We start from the raw sequence: 21,628 nt of genomic DNA, 5'->3' as shown, positions 1-21,628 counted from the left end.
GCGGCACATGTGCATATAAAGTCAGTGGAAGTTGGTGAGCACGCCATAAGGGGTCTTAGTCAAGAACCCTTCTGACATGTGCAAACACTGAAATCTTTTTTTAAAAAGGGGAATGTGGGACTTCCACAGTTGCTGCATTTGCATGAATGATCACCGTTGTCCATTATTGTTGATTTGTTTGGTGGCGCACACATCAGAGGCATGGAGTGTGATGTGTGTCCTCTGTGTTTGATTAAATTGTTGAAAGTGATGATGTGGGCTTAAATAAAATAAAAAAATCAAAGGCTTCAAAGGGGAGGTTCACAGGTTGTGGCAGGAGGCATGACACCCAAGCAGAAAAAAAATTAGTCTTTGATAATTCATCAATGGAAACTGTCCTCCCGTTTTTCAGTCAAACGGAGCAGCCGACAATGTAGTGGCTGCCATTAAAAAATGCCTTTATGGAACTGAGTGGCAGCCGCAGTAAACCCAAGCTGGGTTTCTGAAAAGTTTTGAAATCTCAATCATTTATTACACATCTGCCACATCAGGAGCAAAGGCAAAGCACTGCATTTAGCATGTTTTAGAAAAAAAAAACACTGTAGGCTATTTTGAGGAGAATTAAAGGGCATTAGTTTTACATTGAAAAGGTGAAAAAGGGCGGTTTTTGGACATGCAATATGGAGTGCTGACTTGTTGCCTTAGCAAAAGCATGGCATGACATCCATGGATGGACTATGAAATAATGGGCCCCTGGCACAGCAATGTAAAAGGCCCCTCCAATCCTTCCTCCATTGGAAGAAGACATCCCGACTGAAAGCACACAGAGAAGCAAAACAAGTAGTGGTTTTGCATGCCTTTGCAGTAATTTTGAGTGTCTGTAGTCATGATGCATCCCATTGCAGTTATTTTGAATTCCCTTGTAGTCATTTTGTATCCCTCTGTAGACATTTTGCATTTCTTTGTAATAATTTTGTATCCCTTTGAAGACATTTGGCATTTCTTTGTAGTCATTCTACATCCCTTCGTAATCATTTCGTATTTCTTTGTAGTCATTTAGCATTCCTTTGTGGTTATTTGGTTCTCTTTGTAGATATTTTGCATCCCTTTTCAGTTATTTTGCATGGTTACGTAGTCCCTTTACACCCATTTTCTTGCATCTCTCCATTGCCATTTTGCGTCTCTTTATAGCAATATTGCGTCTCATGGTCATTTTTCATCTCTATTTAGTCATTTTCCACCTCTTAGTAATCGGATGCAAGTTTTTGTGGTTGTTTTGGGTCTCTGTGCCTGGTAGGCCCATTCAGTAATTCTTCCATGGTGACATCCACATTTTATGTTTTTGAATGCACTTAGCACTGAGAGACGGTGCCTTAACACTTCAGGTAGAGTCCTCTCGAGCTGTTCCATTTATTTTCACACAATGTTGGTAATTAGTTTTCTCATTTCTTCATCCATTCAGGCGGAACCACATGGCCACGGGAACATCCTGCTAACCACCCTGGAGATCCATAACGAAGTGGCGGGAGGTGAGATCACTACCAGCGTGGCGGACATTAGGAACTCTCAGTCCATGGTGCAGTTGGACAGCACGGCCTCGTCGCACATCCAGTATCGCAAGCAGAGCGGCGGGATCGGCCCGCGCTCTGCCAGCCGGCATTCCCTGGACCGGGCTGCCCAGATGAAACGCAGCCGCCTGCGGAGGCGGTCCTCGCAGCTCAAAATCAAAATCCCTGACCTGACGGATGTGAACGCCATCGACCGCTGGTCACGGATCATCTTCCCTTCCGTTTTCTCACTGTTCAACCTCATCTACTGGCTCTACTATGTCTGATTGGACTGTTTTGTTGAGATGTTTGTTGTCATTTGATTTTTCTTTTCATTTTGTTTCTTTTTCTTCCTTTTTTCTGTTTTTCTGCTTTTATACATGATGGAATCTGTCGAGTTAAAGACTGCAACATTAAAAAAAACTAAAAAAACAAAACAAAAGAAAGACAGACTGAGAAGAGACTACTGAGTTTTGGACCAAGTTCTTGTCAAAATTGTTTTTATATTTGCAGTCTTAGAATCCTTAGTACCGAGGTCTTTTTATTTTCTAAAGTATGTACTGTAATTGGGACTTGTGACGGTCATTTCCCAACATTTGCCCTCTCAGTAATGTGTAAATAGAGAGATACAAAGCCAGCAATTGAATAAATAATACAGTATTTGCAAAAAAAAAAATCAAACACAATAGCAGTAAACGCAATGATTTTTCTAATTAAAAAAATAGTTAAGAACACTTTATACTACACAGTTGGTCAGATAAATGCAGGCAATTCCTAAATGTCCATTGAACAAACTCATGTATGTTTGACTGGTACCCTATGCACTATTAATGCATGTAATGATCAACCATAGTGGAAAAAGAATGACTCCTTTTTTGCCTTGGATTACGTCACAATTTTACAGAAGACTGGTGATGTGTATTTGTTTATAGCGTTGATAATATACCGTATACTTGCTATGTCATGCATTGATCTGGTTACCCAAACACAATTACTTAAAGTTGAGGATTTTTTTCCTCTGTTCAGGATGATTGTGACTCAGGTTCTGAATTTTTGCTACATTTTTCTTGACAAAGAAAAGTGTCACTGAAATATCCTTTTTTGGTAATTTGATATGGAAAAGAAAGCACAAATGCGAATAAAACTGCCATTTTTTCACATCTACCTTCAAAGCAACAACGCTTGTGGTGATCGCATGACAGAATTGCACTCAAATTTATCAAACTTCCTCTAAAAAAACTGTCTTACTTTAATTTAAAATAACTGCCAAGGGCCTTTTGGGCGACACGGTTACTCAACCCATGAAATATTATGATATTTTTGTACTCTGTGTCTTCAGGTATGTATTTGATTTTCCCAAGCCGTTTTTTTTTTTTTTTTTTTTGTTTTTGGCTCAATGCTAACTGTTGTGGGGATAAAGTGGAGGAATGAAACCCATGTTTTGTACATAAGTACATAAGTGTATATACATAAATGTATATATATATACTGTGTGTACAACCCAAAATGAAAATGATCTGAGCATTCTGTGATTGTCATACTGGCTATTAAATGTCAGAATATTTAGCGCGAAAAAAAAGAAGACAAAAAAGATTAAACAAATTAACCAGTTTAGTTTTTGAGCATTTGTGGGGCAATTTGAATATCTTCTCAAACGTCAGACCATGCTGAAGTCCACTATAGACACTGTGTGTATGTTCATCCTGCATGTTAGAGTTACTGTATGCCCCGCCATACAGCAGCAGATGCAAATGGATTTCATTGATTCCTAGACGGACCACGATAATCGGTCTGCCGACTAATAAGCACATACTAGCGCTGAATGTATCAGATCCATTCTTCAGGGAGAGGATAATGAGCCATGGTCATCATTTCTCCATCAGAATGTAACACGCCCATTCTAATGAATGATGAAGAAAAGAGAGGGAAGGGATGGCGTCTTAAGTGTGCATGTGCATGTGTGTGCGTGTGTGTGTGAGAGAGGGAAAGAGAGAGATGGGTAATGGATAAGGAGAGCTTGAGATAGGAAGGGCGTGGGTAGACCATTTATTTTCTGTGCTGCTTGCTCGACTATGGACAAATGTCAACGTATAATAGTTTTGTGGATAAAAATAGCTCTCCTGTCACGCTCTTTTTGATAAACTGTGTGCCATTCCACCTAAGGTCGCAGAGCAATCAACCAGTTACAACTCATGGGCGACGATGTAAATTTCACAGATAAATGACATACATATGCCGTTTGTGCATGTACGAGAAAACGTAGAAAAAAATGCTACTTGATGACTCTGAATTCAGAGTTGGGCTCAATTTCAGTAAAAAAATGTTAAATGTTAAAAGTTTTATGTGTACAGACTGATTGATATACGACTAAGAACTGAATGTATTGTATGTGGATTGTTGCTGCACAAATGCAATTTTCTTTCTGGAAACAGGATTGACCTCAACCCTGATTTATTAGGGCTCCAGTTGATGCCACATTCAAGTGAACCCAAGTTTCTTGCTGGCAGTGTTGTAGTTAAGACCAAGTCATGACCAAGACTAGAATGTATCAACATTGAGACAAGACTTTGAGGGGTTGAGACCAATGCCCAGTCTACATGTACAGATATTTTTTTAAACTGATCATTTTCTCCACATTTTTGCCTCTTGTCCACACCAAACTGAGTTTTAGGATCAGTAAAACAGAGACTTCTAAGTATGCCGGCTAAGGTGCAGAATTGTAAAAACAACGGAAGACTAACTTACGAGTATATCAAGGTTTTCTTGGCTCTGCTTGGACTAATGACAATGAACATAGGCATCTGCTTTGTCCAATGTTATTAGTCCACCTTAGCATCTGTGGTTTAAAGTCCACCAGAAACAGCGGTATTGGTTCAGACCTGGTTGAACAAGAAATGATGGGTCAAATTTGAGAGTGGCATTGCTGTTGCTGAGTAGTAGTAGTACAGTGAGCTACTTTGTCTTTATATCAAAGGGGAAACAATAGTGATAGGATCTTCAGTTGGCGTTTTCAAAACGGTAACTTAGCCTGTATACTTTTCTACCTTCGCAAAAAGGGGGGAATGCTGAATACAGACAACATAGGCAAGCGTTAATGTGCTCCAGTGTGGACAGAAATATTTTGTGAAACAAAGCTGGTGTGGACAGATTTTTTGCTGATTACATGGTAGGGTAAAATATCAGTTTTCAAAAAAATTTGTACAGTTGTAGACTGGGCCATAGTTATATCCCCACAGTGGCGGTCTTGACCGGTCTTGAAATAATATCCAGAGTTCTTTTTGTCTGAGACCGAATAATAACCAATGTGGTCAATTCTGAGATGAGACCCTCAAAAAGTGGTCCTGAGTCCAAGACTGATCTCAAGTACTGCAACACTTCTTGCTTTTTTCTTGTCCTGTTTTCTACTGTGTAGACGGGAAGCAGTGTGCATATGACCTGAGTCCAAGACTGAAGAGGTTCCAGTTATAGATGAAAAAATATATCATATATAATAAGCCAAAACATCTTGCTAAAGATGTGTTCAGAAAAATTCAAAGTGAGATTTCACCTGGCGTCATTCATATGAATGTGTTTACTTGCCCCAAACAGCCAATGCACCAACTGTATGTTAGTGTTCAGTTAGCTAGCAATGGACACGCAGAAACGATGATTCTTTCTGTTTCTACCCTGACGTCTCTATACGTTTATAATGCAGATGATTCATACATTTTTTCAGAGGTTGAATGTGTTAAACTCGTACAAATACGTTTTCATGTCAAATCATGTCTTTCCGTCGACTTTGTATGCAACTGCGCTGCCACTAAAAACTGGTTGGTGTTGTATATGAACACACAGTAAAAAAAAGGACATCTTGACTTGAGCAAAAGGCAATGTTTCCTGATCTCATGCATTCCAGGTTGTTAAGGAACTCAGTTTTTCCAAAGATGTATCAAACTACTTTCTGTAGTTTGAAGTTGGAATTTCTTACAAATGAAATTGCACAACAGATGATGAAGCTTCAGTGTTGTGTAAAAAAAGATAATAAGACAGATTTCTAAAACACTGAAGCTAGAAAAAATGTTTCGATCTTACAATTTTTTTTTCACCCCAAGCAGCCAATGTACCACCTGTATGTTGGTGGTTAGATAGCTAGCAACGGCAGTACTGAAACTGGTTCTTTCTGTTACTTCCCTCTTGTCTCTGTGCATTTATAAAGCACATTCGTAAAGTCATGGGATGCTCGCAATTTCTTAAAAGTTGAAATATTTTCAACTCATACATATATGTTTTCAAGACAAATTGTGTCTTTCAATAGACTTCATATGCAACTGCGCCGCCACTAAAAGTTGTTTGGCATTCTGTCTGAACACACACCAAGACTATCTTGACTTGGGCAAAAAGCAATGTTTTGTGATCTCACACATTCAAGGCTGTTAAGGAACCAGTTTGTCCAAAGATGTTTCAAGCTGCTTTGTGTAGTTTGGAGGAATTCGTATGGATGAATTTCAAAAACAGTTGACCCTTCAGTGCTGTGTAAATAATAATAATAAATAATGATTTCTGGAACACTGAAGCTAGAAAATAACTGTTTTACTTCCTGGTGTACTGCTTACATTTTGATTTCAATGATTACTTTCAGATCAAGGTTTTGCAGCTGGTCATTGTATGAGTCATTTGAATAACCAAACCACGTAGTGCAGTTGAAACATGGAAGAGGTGGTACCTCTCCATACTTGTTTATCATGCATGCAACTACAATTCGTAACTTGGGAGGATTTTTTAAAAAAAAAGATATTTTGCAAACTCACTTATGAGAGCTGCCAACTGCTTATTTTAGAGATGACAATATGCCATGTGAGCCTACAATGAAAAGAAAAAAAGTTTTAAAAAAAAAAGTAAAAAAAGAGTCATCAAAGACGTCAGGTGTTGTATGGCCTTGGTCCCATAATGGAATGTGAAATGTTCTGTGCTGCCACAAAATGTATTTAGGCTTAGATTTATACTGTATATCTCTGTATGTTTCTCTTCCTTTTTCAATAGATGATCATGTTAAACCATCAAATAAATTATATACATTGTACCTGTGTATTTGGTATTGCGAGCATGCATGACACTCTGTAAAGAATCTGTACATGTAGAGCAAGCTGATACAATGAACAGCCAATTCAAACATACAATAGAATTATGATCAAATGTTTCCTGTACATATCCCGTGACTTGTTGGGAATTTCTCCTCTTCAACTATTCAGGTGCCCTTGAGCAAGGCACTAAATCCCTCTGTGTTCCAGTGCAGCTACGCAGTGACAGTTGAAGACTTTTTATCGCAACTCCCAGTTGGACATCTTTTGTGTATGGAGTGAATTTTATGAATGTGTGCCAGAGAGTTGGTGAATAAAAGTATAGTTCCCCGGATAAATAAAGGTTGAAAAAAAAAAAGAACCATTGTGGAGGTTATTAATCAGCATGTTAACTTGTCAATCTTTTCACCCTATGCAAATGCCAGGAGTGCAAAATGTCTGTGCAAGTGATAAAAAAACTTGATTTCTACCGGTTAATATCAATAATTCAAGTCTTAACATTATCAGCTTGTAACCTGCCAAACATTTTTTGCAGTTCATATTCAACCGATCTAATTATTTCTTTGAGAAATGTTCCTATCAGTGTTAATTTTGGTACCTGTTTTGAATTTATGTCAGTATTATAACTAACATGCATATTAACAATCATTTTTGTCAGATTTTTCTTATCCTTATAGGTACCATGGTTAGAGATGTTTTTGTTTTGTTTCTCAAGGTCAGCAGAAAATATAACAACAATCTTTTTTTATAGCCTATTTAGAGAATCGGCAATTGTTGGCAGTGGAAGAATAGCAGTGCTGGCTATGAAAATACATGCAGGTATGGACATAGTAACAAGGCAAGAGCGAGTTAGACTAGTGTTAGTGGTTTTAGAGGAAATCAAATATCAATACCTAGATATCAATATTGCAATGATATTGTGTGGTTGACCTTTCTAAATGTCACAAAATATTTACAACATTTTTGATAATCATTTGGTTTGTGTGATTTGTAATGGATATAATGGAAAAGTGGGTAAGGGCAAATAATAGAGCAGCTAGAAAAGTCTGGTACGTTTAGAAAATGACATCACTATACTGTAATGCAGCCTTCAAAACCTGCAGAAGACAAAACTTATGATATGATGATAACCACAATCTACCAGGATATCTAGTCTCATATTGTGATATTGATATAATATCGATATATTGCCCAGCATTAAGTTAGACCCCTGTCCATTCCTATTTCTAACTTTTCTGGTGTTATTCCAGAGTTTGAAAAGGTCTACAGTTAACCATTAAATGGACCCAAATGCAAATATTTCTTACATTACTGACAATATAATTTATGTATTTTCATAAAAACACATTTCAACTTGTCATCTGACACTCCAACCCCCATAATTACTTTACGGTGAAATGGCCCAATCCATGTGACACCGTAGGTCAGAGATGCAAAGAACACACATATGCAGCAAATCTCAAGAAGTGAGGCAAACTGCAGCGTGACTAGCTCAGTCAAAATGCCTCACTAAAACTCAGGGGCCCTAAAAGAAAAGTTAGAGCACAGAGAGAACAAGAAAATGCAAGGAGAAGAGAGGCAGTGGCCAAATGTCTGGCCAAAAAATGTGAGGAAGGACCAGGTATGGTATGAATAATGTTAGCTAATCAACCGCGCTGTAACAGGATCAGTTTTGAAGCTACAGTGACGACACAGCTTTCATATTATACTAGATGACCTAAGGCACCCATGGGTACCCACCATGTCATACTATCTTTTCAGGGAAGGGACTTAATAATGCTCCCAACAGACACTAAATTTTAGCAAGGGAAAGATCAGCACCTCAGATAGTTTTTTAAACACTGGGGGTGGCTGGCCTGCAGACAGGTATAGTCCTTTTTTTAAAAACTGTTCAGGCCTATCTTATTAGATAGCATTCCTGTCCTCACCATTCCTTTTGGAAGAACCTGTGAAAGATCACAAAAACACATTTTAAACAGTGGATCAATGAGAAGAAACTACACCACAACCCCACAACTATAGAGTGTATTTACAACGAGGGTTTCCTGCTTTAAGGCTAATGATTATAATTAGGCCAATAGAAGGAGGTCAGAGCCCAGAGGGGAAGACCACAGAACTATTTCTGATTTCATCAACACACAACAGCACGTTTACACAGAACGTGGGAATTCAAACAAAGTGTTTCAATGTAACAGTGTTAGTTCTCCAGCTTACTTTGGGCCCTCAGCTCTTACAGCATGCTGAGCAGAGCGAATACACCTACCCATAATGCCAGACTACCCAACCCTGTTGATACAATACATTTGCATAGACTGCATTTAATTAACTTTAAGAGGACCAGCTGGAAATGCACAGGTAATCCAAGCACTGCCATTCATTAAGAGTTAAGATAATACAGTCTCTATGGGACTACTTGTGAAGAGATATAACTGGGAACAACAATTTGGGTGGGTTTCACTTTAAATGAGACTGAAAGATGCTTGAAATTTCGTAACAAATTCAACACCTACTGAAGAGGGAGCCCAAAACAGAGGCGGTGAATCAAACAATAAACTGCAATGGTGCTGCTGTCAGCAGAGCCTGAGCTGACAGAAGGTCTATAGTTGTGCTGGTTAACTAACCAACTGACGAGATGTGTACTTCTCAGCCAGTAAAAACAGTTGTAAAACATCTATCATGGCTGTGGACAAGTTTCCTTACGAGAAAACCCTGAACCTACAAATCTTTCACAGAAAGTTTGCATCATATAGCACCATTAACCAGTGCCACAACAGAAGGAATTTTGTATGTTTCTTTCCTGTCTTGTTGTTTTTGACTTTCCTCATATTCGAAAAATGTCAACATCCTCATTCTAAACGGGCTTAGGGGAAGGTATCAACTACTTTCAAGTCAAAAGGTTAAGGTCTAAGTGAAGTCAAAAGTCCCTGCTGTCAGACCCAGGTCGAGATGCAAGTCTTTCTTGATTTTCTTAAGCTGAGTTTAAGGTCATCAAATTCGCCACCTAAGTCTGACTTAATTCCAAGAAGTGTGACTCCAGTCAACAATTTTTGCATTTGATCAGCAAGTCTCTAATGTCATATTCATGCAATATTGCCAGAATGACACATTACATCAAGTTGCATTATGGTAAATAAAGGATCCAGGTTTTTTTTAGCTTGAGTAATAAAAAGTTAGGATATCTCAGCTTCTATTGCAACCACTTTTTGCCACTCTTTTTCTTTAAATAATATGTCTTTTACAAGTCCCTGAACGTTATGTAAAAGAATACTAAATTGCTGAATTTGAACATATGGTAAATTAACCTTTAATTGTGTAGCGTCTTTCCAGTCTTCACACGACTTCAAAACACTTTAACACTACATGTCACATTCACCCATTCATGCACGCACTGATGGCCAAGGCTACCGTAACAGGTGCCAACTGCAGCATGTACATTCGCATGCATGCAAGGATTGAACCAAGGTCAATCTTCTAATTAGTGGACGACCTACTCTATCTCCTGAGCCACAAGTCTGGGAGTTCTCCCCTACGAAATTTGAGGGTCCACGACTTCCTGCATTCTGATGAATTTTTATGCACCAATTTGTGCCTGTTGGACATTAGTTCATGGTCAAGGGTGTCTCCTGCTTCAATTATAAAAAGGTTTCATCATCTTTTTACCATTTTATGGCAGATTGTAGTGTTGTAGAACTCAAAATCGATCTTGGTCTCAAAACAGGTCTTGAGACCACTCTTTGAAGGTCTCGTCTCAAAATCAAATGTATTTTGACTCGGTATTGTCTTGGTTTTGGACATAGCAGATTCCAGATTTTTAATCGAGAACAGTCGAGACCACAACAGATTTATTTGTTAACTGGTCTCGGGCAAGTTTTGGTCTCAGTTTGTATGGTCTTGACTACAACACTAGCAGATTGCAACCATTGCTTTCCACTAGCTACTTTACTTGAGCTGCAGTTTCATTTATGAGTCATGTTCTTGCAGTAAGTCAACATAAAAGTCCTCTGCGACAGTCAGGATCTGGATGAGCCACCCATAAATAAACTGGTGACAAACATTTTTGAAAATGCATCCTGTCATTGTTTGTTTTACACCAATGGGAAGTTAAAAATCGCCTTTCCATAATAGCTTGATGCATCATGATGAATTATGCACTAAAACATCTTGACAGTTTTGAATAAAGAACATTGCCTCCGAGAGGAAACTGACTGATGGAATCTCTTTAGGAGCGTGATCACCTCCCCTACACCTCAGGTAGAGAAAATATATATTGGCTATAACACACACTATTTATGCATAATGACTTGAGAAAATGCTGAGCTTGGCTTTCTGGTCTCCTCCCCCCTTTGCCTCTCCACAGTATATGAGTCCCTTGGGGTGCACGCGATAGATTTTTAATCTCTTTCCTTTATAATGGATATAGGGGTTCTAACCCCAAGATATATTGCACATTTTATTATTAAACTAAACATTAAAGAATATCATTGTTCAGCAGTTTGAGGGGGGCTTGAGAGTGGAGCTGTTGTTAATAACAAGGCACATATTTTTTGTCATGGAGAAGAACTCTTTTGGCAGTTCGAATATGCTATAATGAGACACGGGCAATCATGAGGGCTAAAGGGGAGCACAAGGCCAATTATTGGCTAATCAGGCTGGTTGGAGGGTTAGATCACAATGTTGTCACTCCAGGCAGAAAAAGGGGAAAAATCTTCTAGCTATGCGTTGCAACAGGGTGTTGGAAGCTTCAGATGAGCTTTAAAATAGCATAACCAGTCAATATGTTTGTTTATCCAGCCGTAACTACCTGCTAACTTCCTACTCACAGCACATACAGTTCTTGCCTCTGCACCATCAAATTCAAAGAAACCAAACCGCAGATTTGCGAGAGACTTCTTCTGCTGTCAAACTGTTTCTAGCACATCAGGTCCCCAGATCATCTGTGCTCTCAGTTTTGAAAGGGAGAAAAAATACAAACTCACTCCTACTCTTCAACTTAGTCAGGTTCTTTTGCTGTGTTGGAAACAGAGCTTATTTTAGACCAGCCCAACAGATAAATAATGAGTTTAAAGAATTTAGGTTAATATAAAAGCTTACATTGCTGTCTGTTTCTCCGGGAGGTCGTTTTGAGGTTGACAGATAAATTGATAGATGACCGCAGCCCTCAAGACGCCAAGTCACTAATAAAAAGCACTCGAGAGGGCCGTAAAGCAAAAGTCAAGCAAAGGTTATCGGAACAAAAAAAACAGTATTTTTTACAAGCTGCATCCTCTCTCGCTGCCTTGCTATCACTCATTTTGATCTTATCGACTCGGCCTGGATCCTGATGTTGAAGCTTTAAAAGGAAACATGCTGTTCACACATGGAAGAGTAAAAAAATATGGGGAGTGATAACTAGCAGGATAAAGGGTGTAGCCTGTGGCCTTGACATCATTAACTGGCAGTGCAAGGGTTCTGGATCTGTGTAATTGCTCAAAGAGTTATGATGAGGCTCAGATATTAAGGGTGATGAATATTGTCAAAACTATAAATAAATCATAGTTCTTCATTTACAGGCAATAGGCCTCAAAAGGCTTCATGGGGGTAGGGGTAAGAGGAATCGTCAGACATGACCTGAAGCAGAGTGGAGCTCTATGAGCTGCTCTGAAACACAAATGACTTATTGCTTTCATAAAAGAGCAGTATACGAATATCTAATTATTATTATTTTTTTCACGTCAAGAAAAAGATAATTAGATACAATTTGTTTTGCCCCAGTGGAGAAATAGGATCACAACAGCAACAAATAAAGATTTTGCTTTATTTGTTGCTCTTGCGACCCCAAGAACAGGAGAGAAATATGGTTTTTATTTGAAATATTCTTCCAACAAGTAATATAAATAGTGGTAAAACACGACCAAGAGCCTACAATCTGTTAGCAGCTCTGTGAGCCAGCTTTGAGCTAAATGCTACCAGCATGCTAACAAGAAAAGTCCAAACATGCTGGTGTTTAATAGATATGTTTACCATGTTGACCAGTTTCAGTTTATTGCATTAGCATGCAAACACCAATTAATTAGAACTGAACACTAAGCACAGCTGAAGATGATAAGAAGTTTAGTATTTTTGCAGTTATTTGTTTATGAGCATGAACATAATGATGACGCTAACTAAACAAAACATATCAACGTGCTAGTGGCGCATGAAATCAACCAACATATATGTGTATTTTACTGCTGGAAAGATGGTCTCTTCATGAAACCTGGCTGTCTGTGCTGTAGAACGACGCAAACACTTTTGAACACAATTGATGGCCTATGACCAGAGAAAACCTACAACTACCAGCATGCACTGCACCATGCAGGACCAATAAATGCTCCTGCTGGTGGGTGATCTAATGCAAGCTTATTGTCAATGAAATGCATTTTGACAGAGGAAACAATATGATGGCTGACTGGTAACAAACAAGCCCCAAGGAATAACGTTGAATTTTCAAGCCAGTTTGACAAGATGGCCAAAAATGCAATTACAATTTCCAAGTCCACTACGTGATGCAGTTGGGCCCAAAATTGCTTTTTTTCCCATAGACTTACAGTACCGTGCAAAAGTCAAAGGCCATCTTAAACTTTGTCATTTTTGCAAGGTTATAATGGTCATATTTATTTCTCAGTAGCACCTTTACTAAAATACAACCAGAACATACAGGAAATATGTATACAGTATTAAAACAGCAAATATTTCAGAATAAAACAACTTTAACAACTTTGACGAGTGACCTCCCTTTACACTTAGCATATCTTGTGCAGACAATATAGGATTTACAATATTAATCTTTTGGTGTATTTACACCAGGCTTCATTCAAGACACGTCCAAAGCTCAATAACGATTGTTTCAGCTACCTTTTGTTGTGGTTGTATAATTCCATGTTTCACACTAAATATTGACTTCAGTCTGTGGCGTTTTAATGCATTGTACATGTTCTCTGTATTCTTTGTTTGTATATCATTAAAGACATTGAGAAATGCATACATATATCCTCATAACGACTTTGCTAAAACATCAAATCTATGGTGGCCTAAGACACTGTACCGTACATGAAAGAGACATCTGTAAATCCCATCACAACACCGCGAAATGACTTGTTTCACTATCAGGATTTGATTCGTTTGATTCAATAACATTTAGGAAATCTAGAAGAGCTGCAAAATTCAATCATTTTTTATCACAATTTAACTTAGTGGAAGGCTAAACCAGAAATTAGCTGCTCAGCCACTGTAAGTCTCCAGTGCACTTGCTCTATGTGCTCCATGATGCAGAAAAATCTGACTTCTTACTGAGGAAATCAAGCTTTTTCGGCTTCATGCGCCACTGAGCATCTCTTAAAGGAAAGAACCATTCTAGGAAGCGAGAAGCAAACTCCGAACTCCTTACCTGACGCCGTCTTTCAGCGTTTCGGGGCATGTGACTGGTATTGTCCAGCCATGTTGTCAAGTGATGCTGCCATTGTGCGTCGCACGTGGACATGCCCGATGGGCCAGCATACAATGACAATGCCAACAGTTCTGTCCAACCACATTCTCATCTGATGCCCTCAGTGCGTGTTGTATGTGGATGAGGAAGGTGGTTTTTGGCATAACACTCGTACGCTGAGAGAACTGTCAGAATGGTGCTATTTATTGAGTTTGGAATGAGAACGGGCAGCGATTCAGACGTAAATGAATGAACATCTGTCATAAAAGCTGTTAGTATAAACTGCCAAAGGTCTTGAACCTTCACAACTTTCAACTTGTAATGGTTCATGCTGGCTTGAATCCAGGAATTGCCACTTGTATTTGTCACTTGTTTTGTTGTTCACTGAAAAAAATACACAGTATCACTTTAAAACAAAAGCGTGGCTAGTGTTATATAAAAACTATAAACTTTGGGGACCATAATCTGTCTGCTTTGAGTGAAAATTTAACATGCTTGCTACCATCGTGCAGTGCTGAAAACTTGCCATGTTGCAGCAGTCAGAACATCAATGGCTGCCAGATGAAAACATTTCAACTTTTAGCATCACGGTGCTGTACAGTACTCCAAACAGGCCCTCAACAGTCGCATAGCAACAGCAGCTTCCACAGCCGGAGCTTCTTACATACAGTTGATGTGTTTAGTACTGCTTGTTAAAAACAAGGCACCCCATGGACGCTGAGGCCAAGTTGTTCTGACGGGAATATAAAGCAGCTTATCAATACATTCTCTTGTATTTGTTGTGGCTTTGTTAAAAGTGCTGAGTGGACAGGTGTAATTCTCGGCCCTGATGGCTGACCCAAATAACCGCCTCCGATCCCTGAAGATTCAGCCCGTGTTTCTTGTTGAGAAACTCACTGAATGAATTCTTTCTGATGTCTTCTTTCTTTCTCTTCTCCCCTCCCTGCCTGCCAACTGACATACTTTCTTTTAATTCATCAGCAGCATGGCGAGCGATGGAGGGAGCGTGGGAGAGAGTAGGAGGGAGAATGGGAGGATGGAGAGAGAAAGAAAGTGTGTTTCAGCATCAAAAGACTGTCTTGGAGACTAGGGGGAATACATTGACTTTTCGATGTGCTTTTTGATGATGCCTTTCTGTTTTATGAACCCAATGATACACAACAGCAGCAGCAGTGTATTAGCCTACTTCTCCCTTCACTGTTCTCGTCCTGTCTCGCTTGCTCCCTTTCCGTCATCAGCGCTCATTATTCCCTCTCTTGCGTGCACCTTCTCTTTGGTCTCTCATTATAACCTGTCTTTTATTTTGGAAGACATGCTTCCTGGCATCAGTTGGCAAGCTCTGTACCAGACAATATTTTGATGGCTCATCCTTCCTACAATGAAACCTTTGAGTCTGAAGACGATAAACTTTTATTGAAGATGCTGCTGCACATTCCTGAGTCATTAAACATTTAAAGGGCTATTCCCCAAGTGCTCGATACCACTGAGAATAACATGTCCTATTATGTATGACCCAGAAACAACTCACTCATATCTTGAGTCACATCTGCGCGCTTCGATAATTATCAAGAAAAAACAGGCTCTTTGGAGATAGATAAAAGGGAATACTGACCACTGTTTTGCTTTGTCAAACTGCAGAGGGAGGTTTTATACAGTCTCGTGGCAGTGACATGCAATCCAAATTAATGCCATGTATAATTGATCATGATTGCGTCTCTGCATCTGTAGCTGTTCAGCTGTCTTCTCTTGAGAGAATACACAGTGTCAGGCTATTTGATTTACTAGACGACATCATCTGATGAAATTTGAATGTGTTAATTGGCAAACTGCTATTGACAGGAGGCTAGATATTTATCCGCCATCTGAGAGACATTTTTAAATGTCAGTGGGCCCCATCTGATCATGACTGTGTTTTGGTTTGCATTTCAACAATTTCAGCTTTTATATGAATCCAACAAATGTAAGTCACTGTACTTAAAATTGTATTTTACTACAGCTGCTGACAATGTACTTGTACGCGAGTATTTCCATTTTGTGAGACTATATCCAAGGGAAATGTTGAATTTTAACTCCACCATTATCAAGACTGGATGAGGTAGATCCAGAATACACTTAAAAGCTGCTATACTCAATAATTATATATTGACACAGGGTCAAATTAATTTGTGTAATGTGAAAGTGGTCAACTATATCACCATCTTCTAAGCTCTACACAGCATTTTTAGTGTCTTTTAGCCCATTGTTTTGTTTTGCAGGCTGCAGCTTTAATGTTTTGCTTCACTCTAAACGCTCTTAGTAGCTGCACTTAAAGCATCTCTTCAGTCCGACTGAAATAATTCTGATAAGAGATTCCATATGGATGTAAACTCTGTGTTGACTGCAGGCAGAGCAGGCAGGAGAATCAGGGCCCTCTCTGAAGTGTCAGGAGTGTGATGTGGCCCTCTGCAGCATCACAGAGAGGAGCTGCTTTGCAGAATGGCACAGATAATGGGACACACAACCAACTGCAAAACAAAAAACAATGGGACTTTTTTTTGAAAAGTGTGTCCATTTTTTGAACTATAATAGTTTTAATGTTTATTTTTTCACTTTCTGATTCCCAACACTTGGGAGAAAGGTTTTCTACAGCAAAAAAGCTTGTACATAATACTTGGTGATTTATCACTCAAGATCTGTACAATTCAATCTCTGTCTTGTTTTTTCTTTTGTCTTTATGGTATCATAACTATTTGTACATTCAAGTGAGATCACTGCAGCCTAAATATTTTGATAGCCCAGGTTGTCGTGAAAAAAAAAAAAAGTATGTAACTTCATTGTACCTTGAGAGACTGAGGTTTTAGGCGCATTACACAAAAAGTCCAGGCGAACCGAAACTCGGTAAATGACCCTCTGAGCTCAGGGCTCAGAGAGTTAATACATAAAGTATAGAGGAGGAAGAAGTGGTCCCACCTGTTAACGCAATAAAATAATAAATATTGTAAACTGTGGGAGCCATTTAGCATGCATATTTTTTTTCGTTTTGTTGTATAGTTTAGTTTGTTACGTAAAGACAACATTATCTGACCACTAGATAGCAGTGCAAGTCTTATAGTCTATGCCAGGTCTTATGATGTCTCAGGAATTTGGGTGACGGAGGCTGAATATTGAACTTACATTGCACTGTCTTGAGGACAAAAGCATAATTTCAAAATTAATGTCTCATGTCTACTTGATGTAAAGATAAGCAACTAATTTCTAACAGGTTCTAGATAAATTAACTTCAAAGGTGTCATCTTTGTTCACAGTTTTCATCGTTGGGAAGCTGTAAACAACGTGGGCAAAATATCATGATTTTGATCAATTTTCCACACTGTTAAGCTTCTAATAATAATAACCAACTAATGTTTGTTTCATCGTTTCACCAAATAGACTACTAGATATAGTGTTGGAAAGTGCCACGTTTTAAAAAAGTACAATTTCTGATCCAGTGCTCCTGTCACTTTTACAAAGGTTAGTGTTGACTGACCCCACCTGACAACACCATTTTATTTAAAAAAGTAAAAATGATCAGAAGTGGGTGAAGTTTAATTTTAGCAAAGATTTTTTTGTAACCCCGAGTGAGAACTCCAACACAGACTTGTGAAGCACTTTTCTTTGGGGAAAAACCCAAACTTGGTCAAAACCCAACTGTTAGGAAGCTAGATGAGAAAACCAAAAGGGGTTGAGGCAGGTCGACAGGTCTCCAATAAAGAGGCAAGTGGACAAACAGACAGAAAATGGAAATCACTATATGCTTTAACTGATGAGTAATGAAGAGCAGGTGAGTTGACATGTGACCGGTCAGGTGATTGTTTGGGCGTGAAACACACTTTCACGACAACTAGTGGGCAAGTGGGGAATAGCGGGTTCCTCCGGAGGTTTTTAAATTGCTAAAATTAACCCTGATTATGATCCAAGTAGCTTGTGTCTGTTTAAAAACTTCGTGTAATACTTTGCATGATAAATGAATGCTGTGCGATGGCCTACAGTTTGGATATCTAGTGAAAAGCCCTCCAGTTTGGGTATAAAATATATCTTTTGATTCAGACATCTTAATTTATTCCTAAGTCTAACTAAAGTTCTCTGAAACTAAATGTAATTAGTGCAGTTCGCCACAGTTTCCTGAGTTTCATCTACTTGCACTCAGTCATTATAGAAACTTCGAACTTCTATGAAAATGACCATCTTAAAAATACTCTTGTATCCAGCTCTGCTGGATGCGGTGGAATAATTTAAATCTCTCTGCTGCAATCTCTCTTGATTCATCAGCATCTCATGGCCAAAATAATGTCAGCCTATGTTATAAATTCATTACTTTTGAATGAAGGACATTATCACCTTTTTCTAGATTTTAAGACAGAATACGAGATGAAATCACTTGTCACGCTGCCACTTTTTCAAGTACATATTCCCATTTCCTGTGTTCAGACATTATCAGCCTGTCCTCCCATTTGTCCCCCCCCCCCACGACATGAGCTCTTCTATTCCCTGGGCTCATTATGATCAGAACAAAGTGAGCGGTGGCTGCCAGGGAGAGGGGGAGTGTAGACACAAAAGTAGCTTTGTTTTAAATGTCGCCATATATCTCTGAAAAGGTGAACGAATGTTTTATCATTCTGGTTGCAGGATTCTAATCAAATGTATTTAAGTCACGAAGTATGTGTCAGTGCTCTTTCACTGTGAACACTATGGGAACGAGAAACAAACACAGTACGTCTAGAACACTGAATACAAGCAGCAAAATTGTGGGGGGTTTGTGGACAGAGGTTTGGTTTTTCTGACAAATCTATTGCACAATTTCTCACAAATTTTATGGACATTTTTTGATAAATTAAACACACATTGTCATGAATTTAATGCATATTTTCTGATAAATTGAATGCACATGTGCTGATTGATTTAATGCACATTTTCTGACAAATGTAAAACACTTTCTTACATATTTAATGCATATTTTCTCATACATTTAATGCATTTTTTCTAATTTAAAGCAAATTTTCTGACTAATTTAATGCATATTTTTGGATCAGAGCAATCAATCTGATCACATTAAAACCTACTTTTATTCATTACACCAAAACGCATGAATATATTTTGATTTATTGACTGTGAGTGAATAGTAAAATAAAAAATATTTTTGTGGACAAGTGGCTTTTGGGGTGTTTTCACAGCATGGTGACATGAAAAAAACAAAGCACCTCAAAGAATAACCTTGTATTTTCTGCCCTCTGCTGGGTACTTTAAGTACACACTGTATACAAACATGCAGTATACATGCATGGATTATATGCCCCCCCCCACAGATTCACACACCCACACACTCATCTGCAGACACACAGAGGCATGTACGTGTGATTAATGCTCTCCTTTTTCCTCCTTTCTTGCTAATTAGCAGCTGCTTGTATCTCATACCGACGCTTATTTAAAAAGACATTTTATTTAGCCTGCGTCGATAGAGCAATAGACACCATAATTACACGTTTAATTACTCCATGTTTGTAATTTGTACTGTGCAGGGGCCAATTTTCATGGACAGAGTTTCTGCTTATTTATGCTTTTCAATTACACACGCACATGCGCACACACACACACACACACACACACACACACACACACACACACACACACACTCTCATAGTGTAACACTTGCTGACATTGTGTATATTATGATGAAACAAGTGCAAGCGTTTATCAATAATGCATTTAAGTCCACATTGTATATCTAATGGACATCAAAGTCTTCTTCTAGGCTTTTTAAATTATTTAATTTAAGTCAAAACTATGAGTTCTTAAATACTTGATGCCTTAAAAAGGAAAAAAAATCTCTTGGGCTGTATGGTCTCAACAGAGAGAAGTGCATCAACCCAGAGCCAATTTTTACATATTTACAGATAAATATATGTCTTATGCACCACTGTATTTATGAATAAAATAATAATCTCCCTGGCAGCCATCGCTCACTTTGTTCTGATCATAATAATAATAATTCAAATGATTTCTAGTTAATAAAATCTTTGTTTTTTTGGCCTTTTTCTAAACACTTCAAGTCTCGTCTTTACCAGGAAAAAGTAAACTAATCGTGAAATTTTACTCATACGGCTGCGACGGTGAGTGACAAGCAATAAAATTGGACGCAGGCTGAGACCTCTGCTAGCCAATGCTTATGGTGCGTTGGCTATAATTTTCAAAGGCTGTCAAATACATGCTTCATACATGCAAATGTTTCGTTTTCTTGGCTTGATTTGTTCTTCACAACAAAACCTTATCCTGATCATTTCTGGCTCTCAAGGGAAGATCTGAAAAGATCTGAGTAGCGGCGGTGCCCATCATGGAATTTTAAATGGGACCTTAAGCTCATTTTCAGTTTCATACTTGTATTTAAGGTTTCTACTAGAACATTTTACGTTTACATTGTTCATATTCCAAAAAAGCCTATTTTCCTCAAACTGAATTCAGTGTCCTCAAACTTAATGTGGCTTTACAGCCTCAAAGCGGAGGTGACACGACAGTAGTGTAGTTTGTTTTTGCCGAGCAATAGCTTTTTACTTCTGGCTTTGGCCACTTTTTTTTAAGAAAACCTGGCCTTATAACATTATGTATGACAGAAGATCACAGTCAGAAATACTAAATTGATCCCTGAGGGGGACATTGTAGTTCATTAAAGTCACTCTGATCCCAATAGAATTATACAAAGTAGAAATAAGCAGCTGCACAAAGTATGTAAACATATAAAAAATTAAATACAAGTACAGTAATAATAAAAAACAACTAGCACTAGTGTGTAAATATTTTTTAAAAAATGTAAGTATGTATAATGTTCTGAGTATGTAAAGTGTGTAAAAATATAAAATAGAAATATAGTAATAATAAGAAACAATTAGTACCAGTATATGAATATTTTAAATTATAAGTATGTATGTATGAATGTGTAAAATGTGTAAATATATAAAACGATGTGCCTTATGCACAATGCAATGAATGAAACTAGTATGTCAAATTAGAAAAATAAAATATGGGTGTGATGCTATAATGTACAACAGATATGTAGGCTGCATGCGTAAGAAGAACAAATAGAATATATATAATATGTGTAACATGAAGCCTGAATCTACAAAATAAGGAAAAGCATAACAGGTCCGCTTTAAGCTCAGTGATTGAACGTTTCTTACTGAAATACTTTGTTCTGGTGATACAACTGAGAGAGCTAAAGCTGATTCAGGCCATAGAAGTTGTCAAACTGTGAGTCATGTAACACTGACAATGGGAAAAATGAATGGGACTTTTGCAAAGTGGACTCTTTCCTTTTTGTGAGGGTGGAAATAAATGTTGGTAGAAAAAAAACAAAACTCTCCCAGTTTTCTTTCCCTTTTCAACCCCTCTTTCCACCCTTAACAAGTTTCATACAGTCTCTTACTACAAGCATTTCTTTATGCTGCAGACTGAAATAGGATCCTCTCTGTAACAATGTATATGTGGCATTTTGCAAATCCTCTACATCGCCTTCCCCTAATGCAATTTTCCACACACAAAAAAAAGTAAACTGCCTCAAAATACACTGCAGCAAGCTAATTAAATTGCTGCCT

At 38.2% G+C, this 21,628-nt stretch overlaps 2 protein-coding genes across 5 annotated transcripts in view; one reads left to right on the top strand and one right to left on the bottom strand.

The window, feature by feature from the left end:
- LOC121962717 (gamma-aminobutyric acid receptor subunit beta-3-like) overlaps window positions 1-6,308 on the top strand; it is an 81,885-nt gene extending 75,577 nt beyond the window's left edge. For all 4 annotated transcript variants that reach the window (XM_088074902.1, XM_088074903.1, XM_042512973.2 and 1 more), the window contains one exon: window positions 1,442-6,308. In XM_088074902.1, coding sequence (XP_087931028.1) covers window positions 1,442-1,813 — 372 coding nt within the window. In that variant the 3' untranslated portion in view covers window positions 1,814-6,308. The remainder of the gene's footprint in view (window positions 1-1,441) is intronic.
- The window catches only part of LOC121962718 (gamma-aminobutyric acid receptor subunit alpha-5-like), a 270,680-nt gene that overhangs the window by 86,748 nt on the left and 162,304 nt on the right, over window positions 1-21,628 (bottom strand). The window lies entirely within an intron of this gene.

Source organism: Plectropomus leopardus, chromosome 24 (assembly GCF_026936395.1).
Source record: "Plectropomus leopardus strain MGB_pleo_1.0 chromosome 24, ASM2693639v1, whole genome shotgun sequence".
In the NCBI taxonomy this organism is placed as follows: Eukaryota; Metazoa; Chordata; class Actinopteri; order Perciformes; family Serranidae; genus Plectropomus; species Plectropomus leopardus.
The sequence above is the reverse complement of the archived record's forward strand: the minus strand, read 5'-3'. Positions and strand labels throughout refer to the sequence as shown.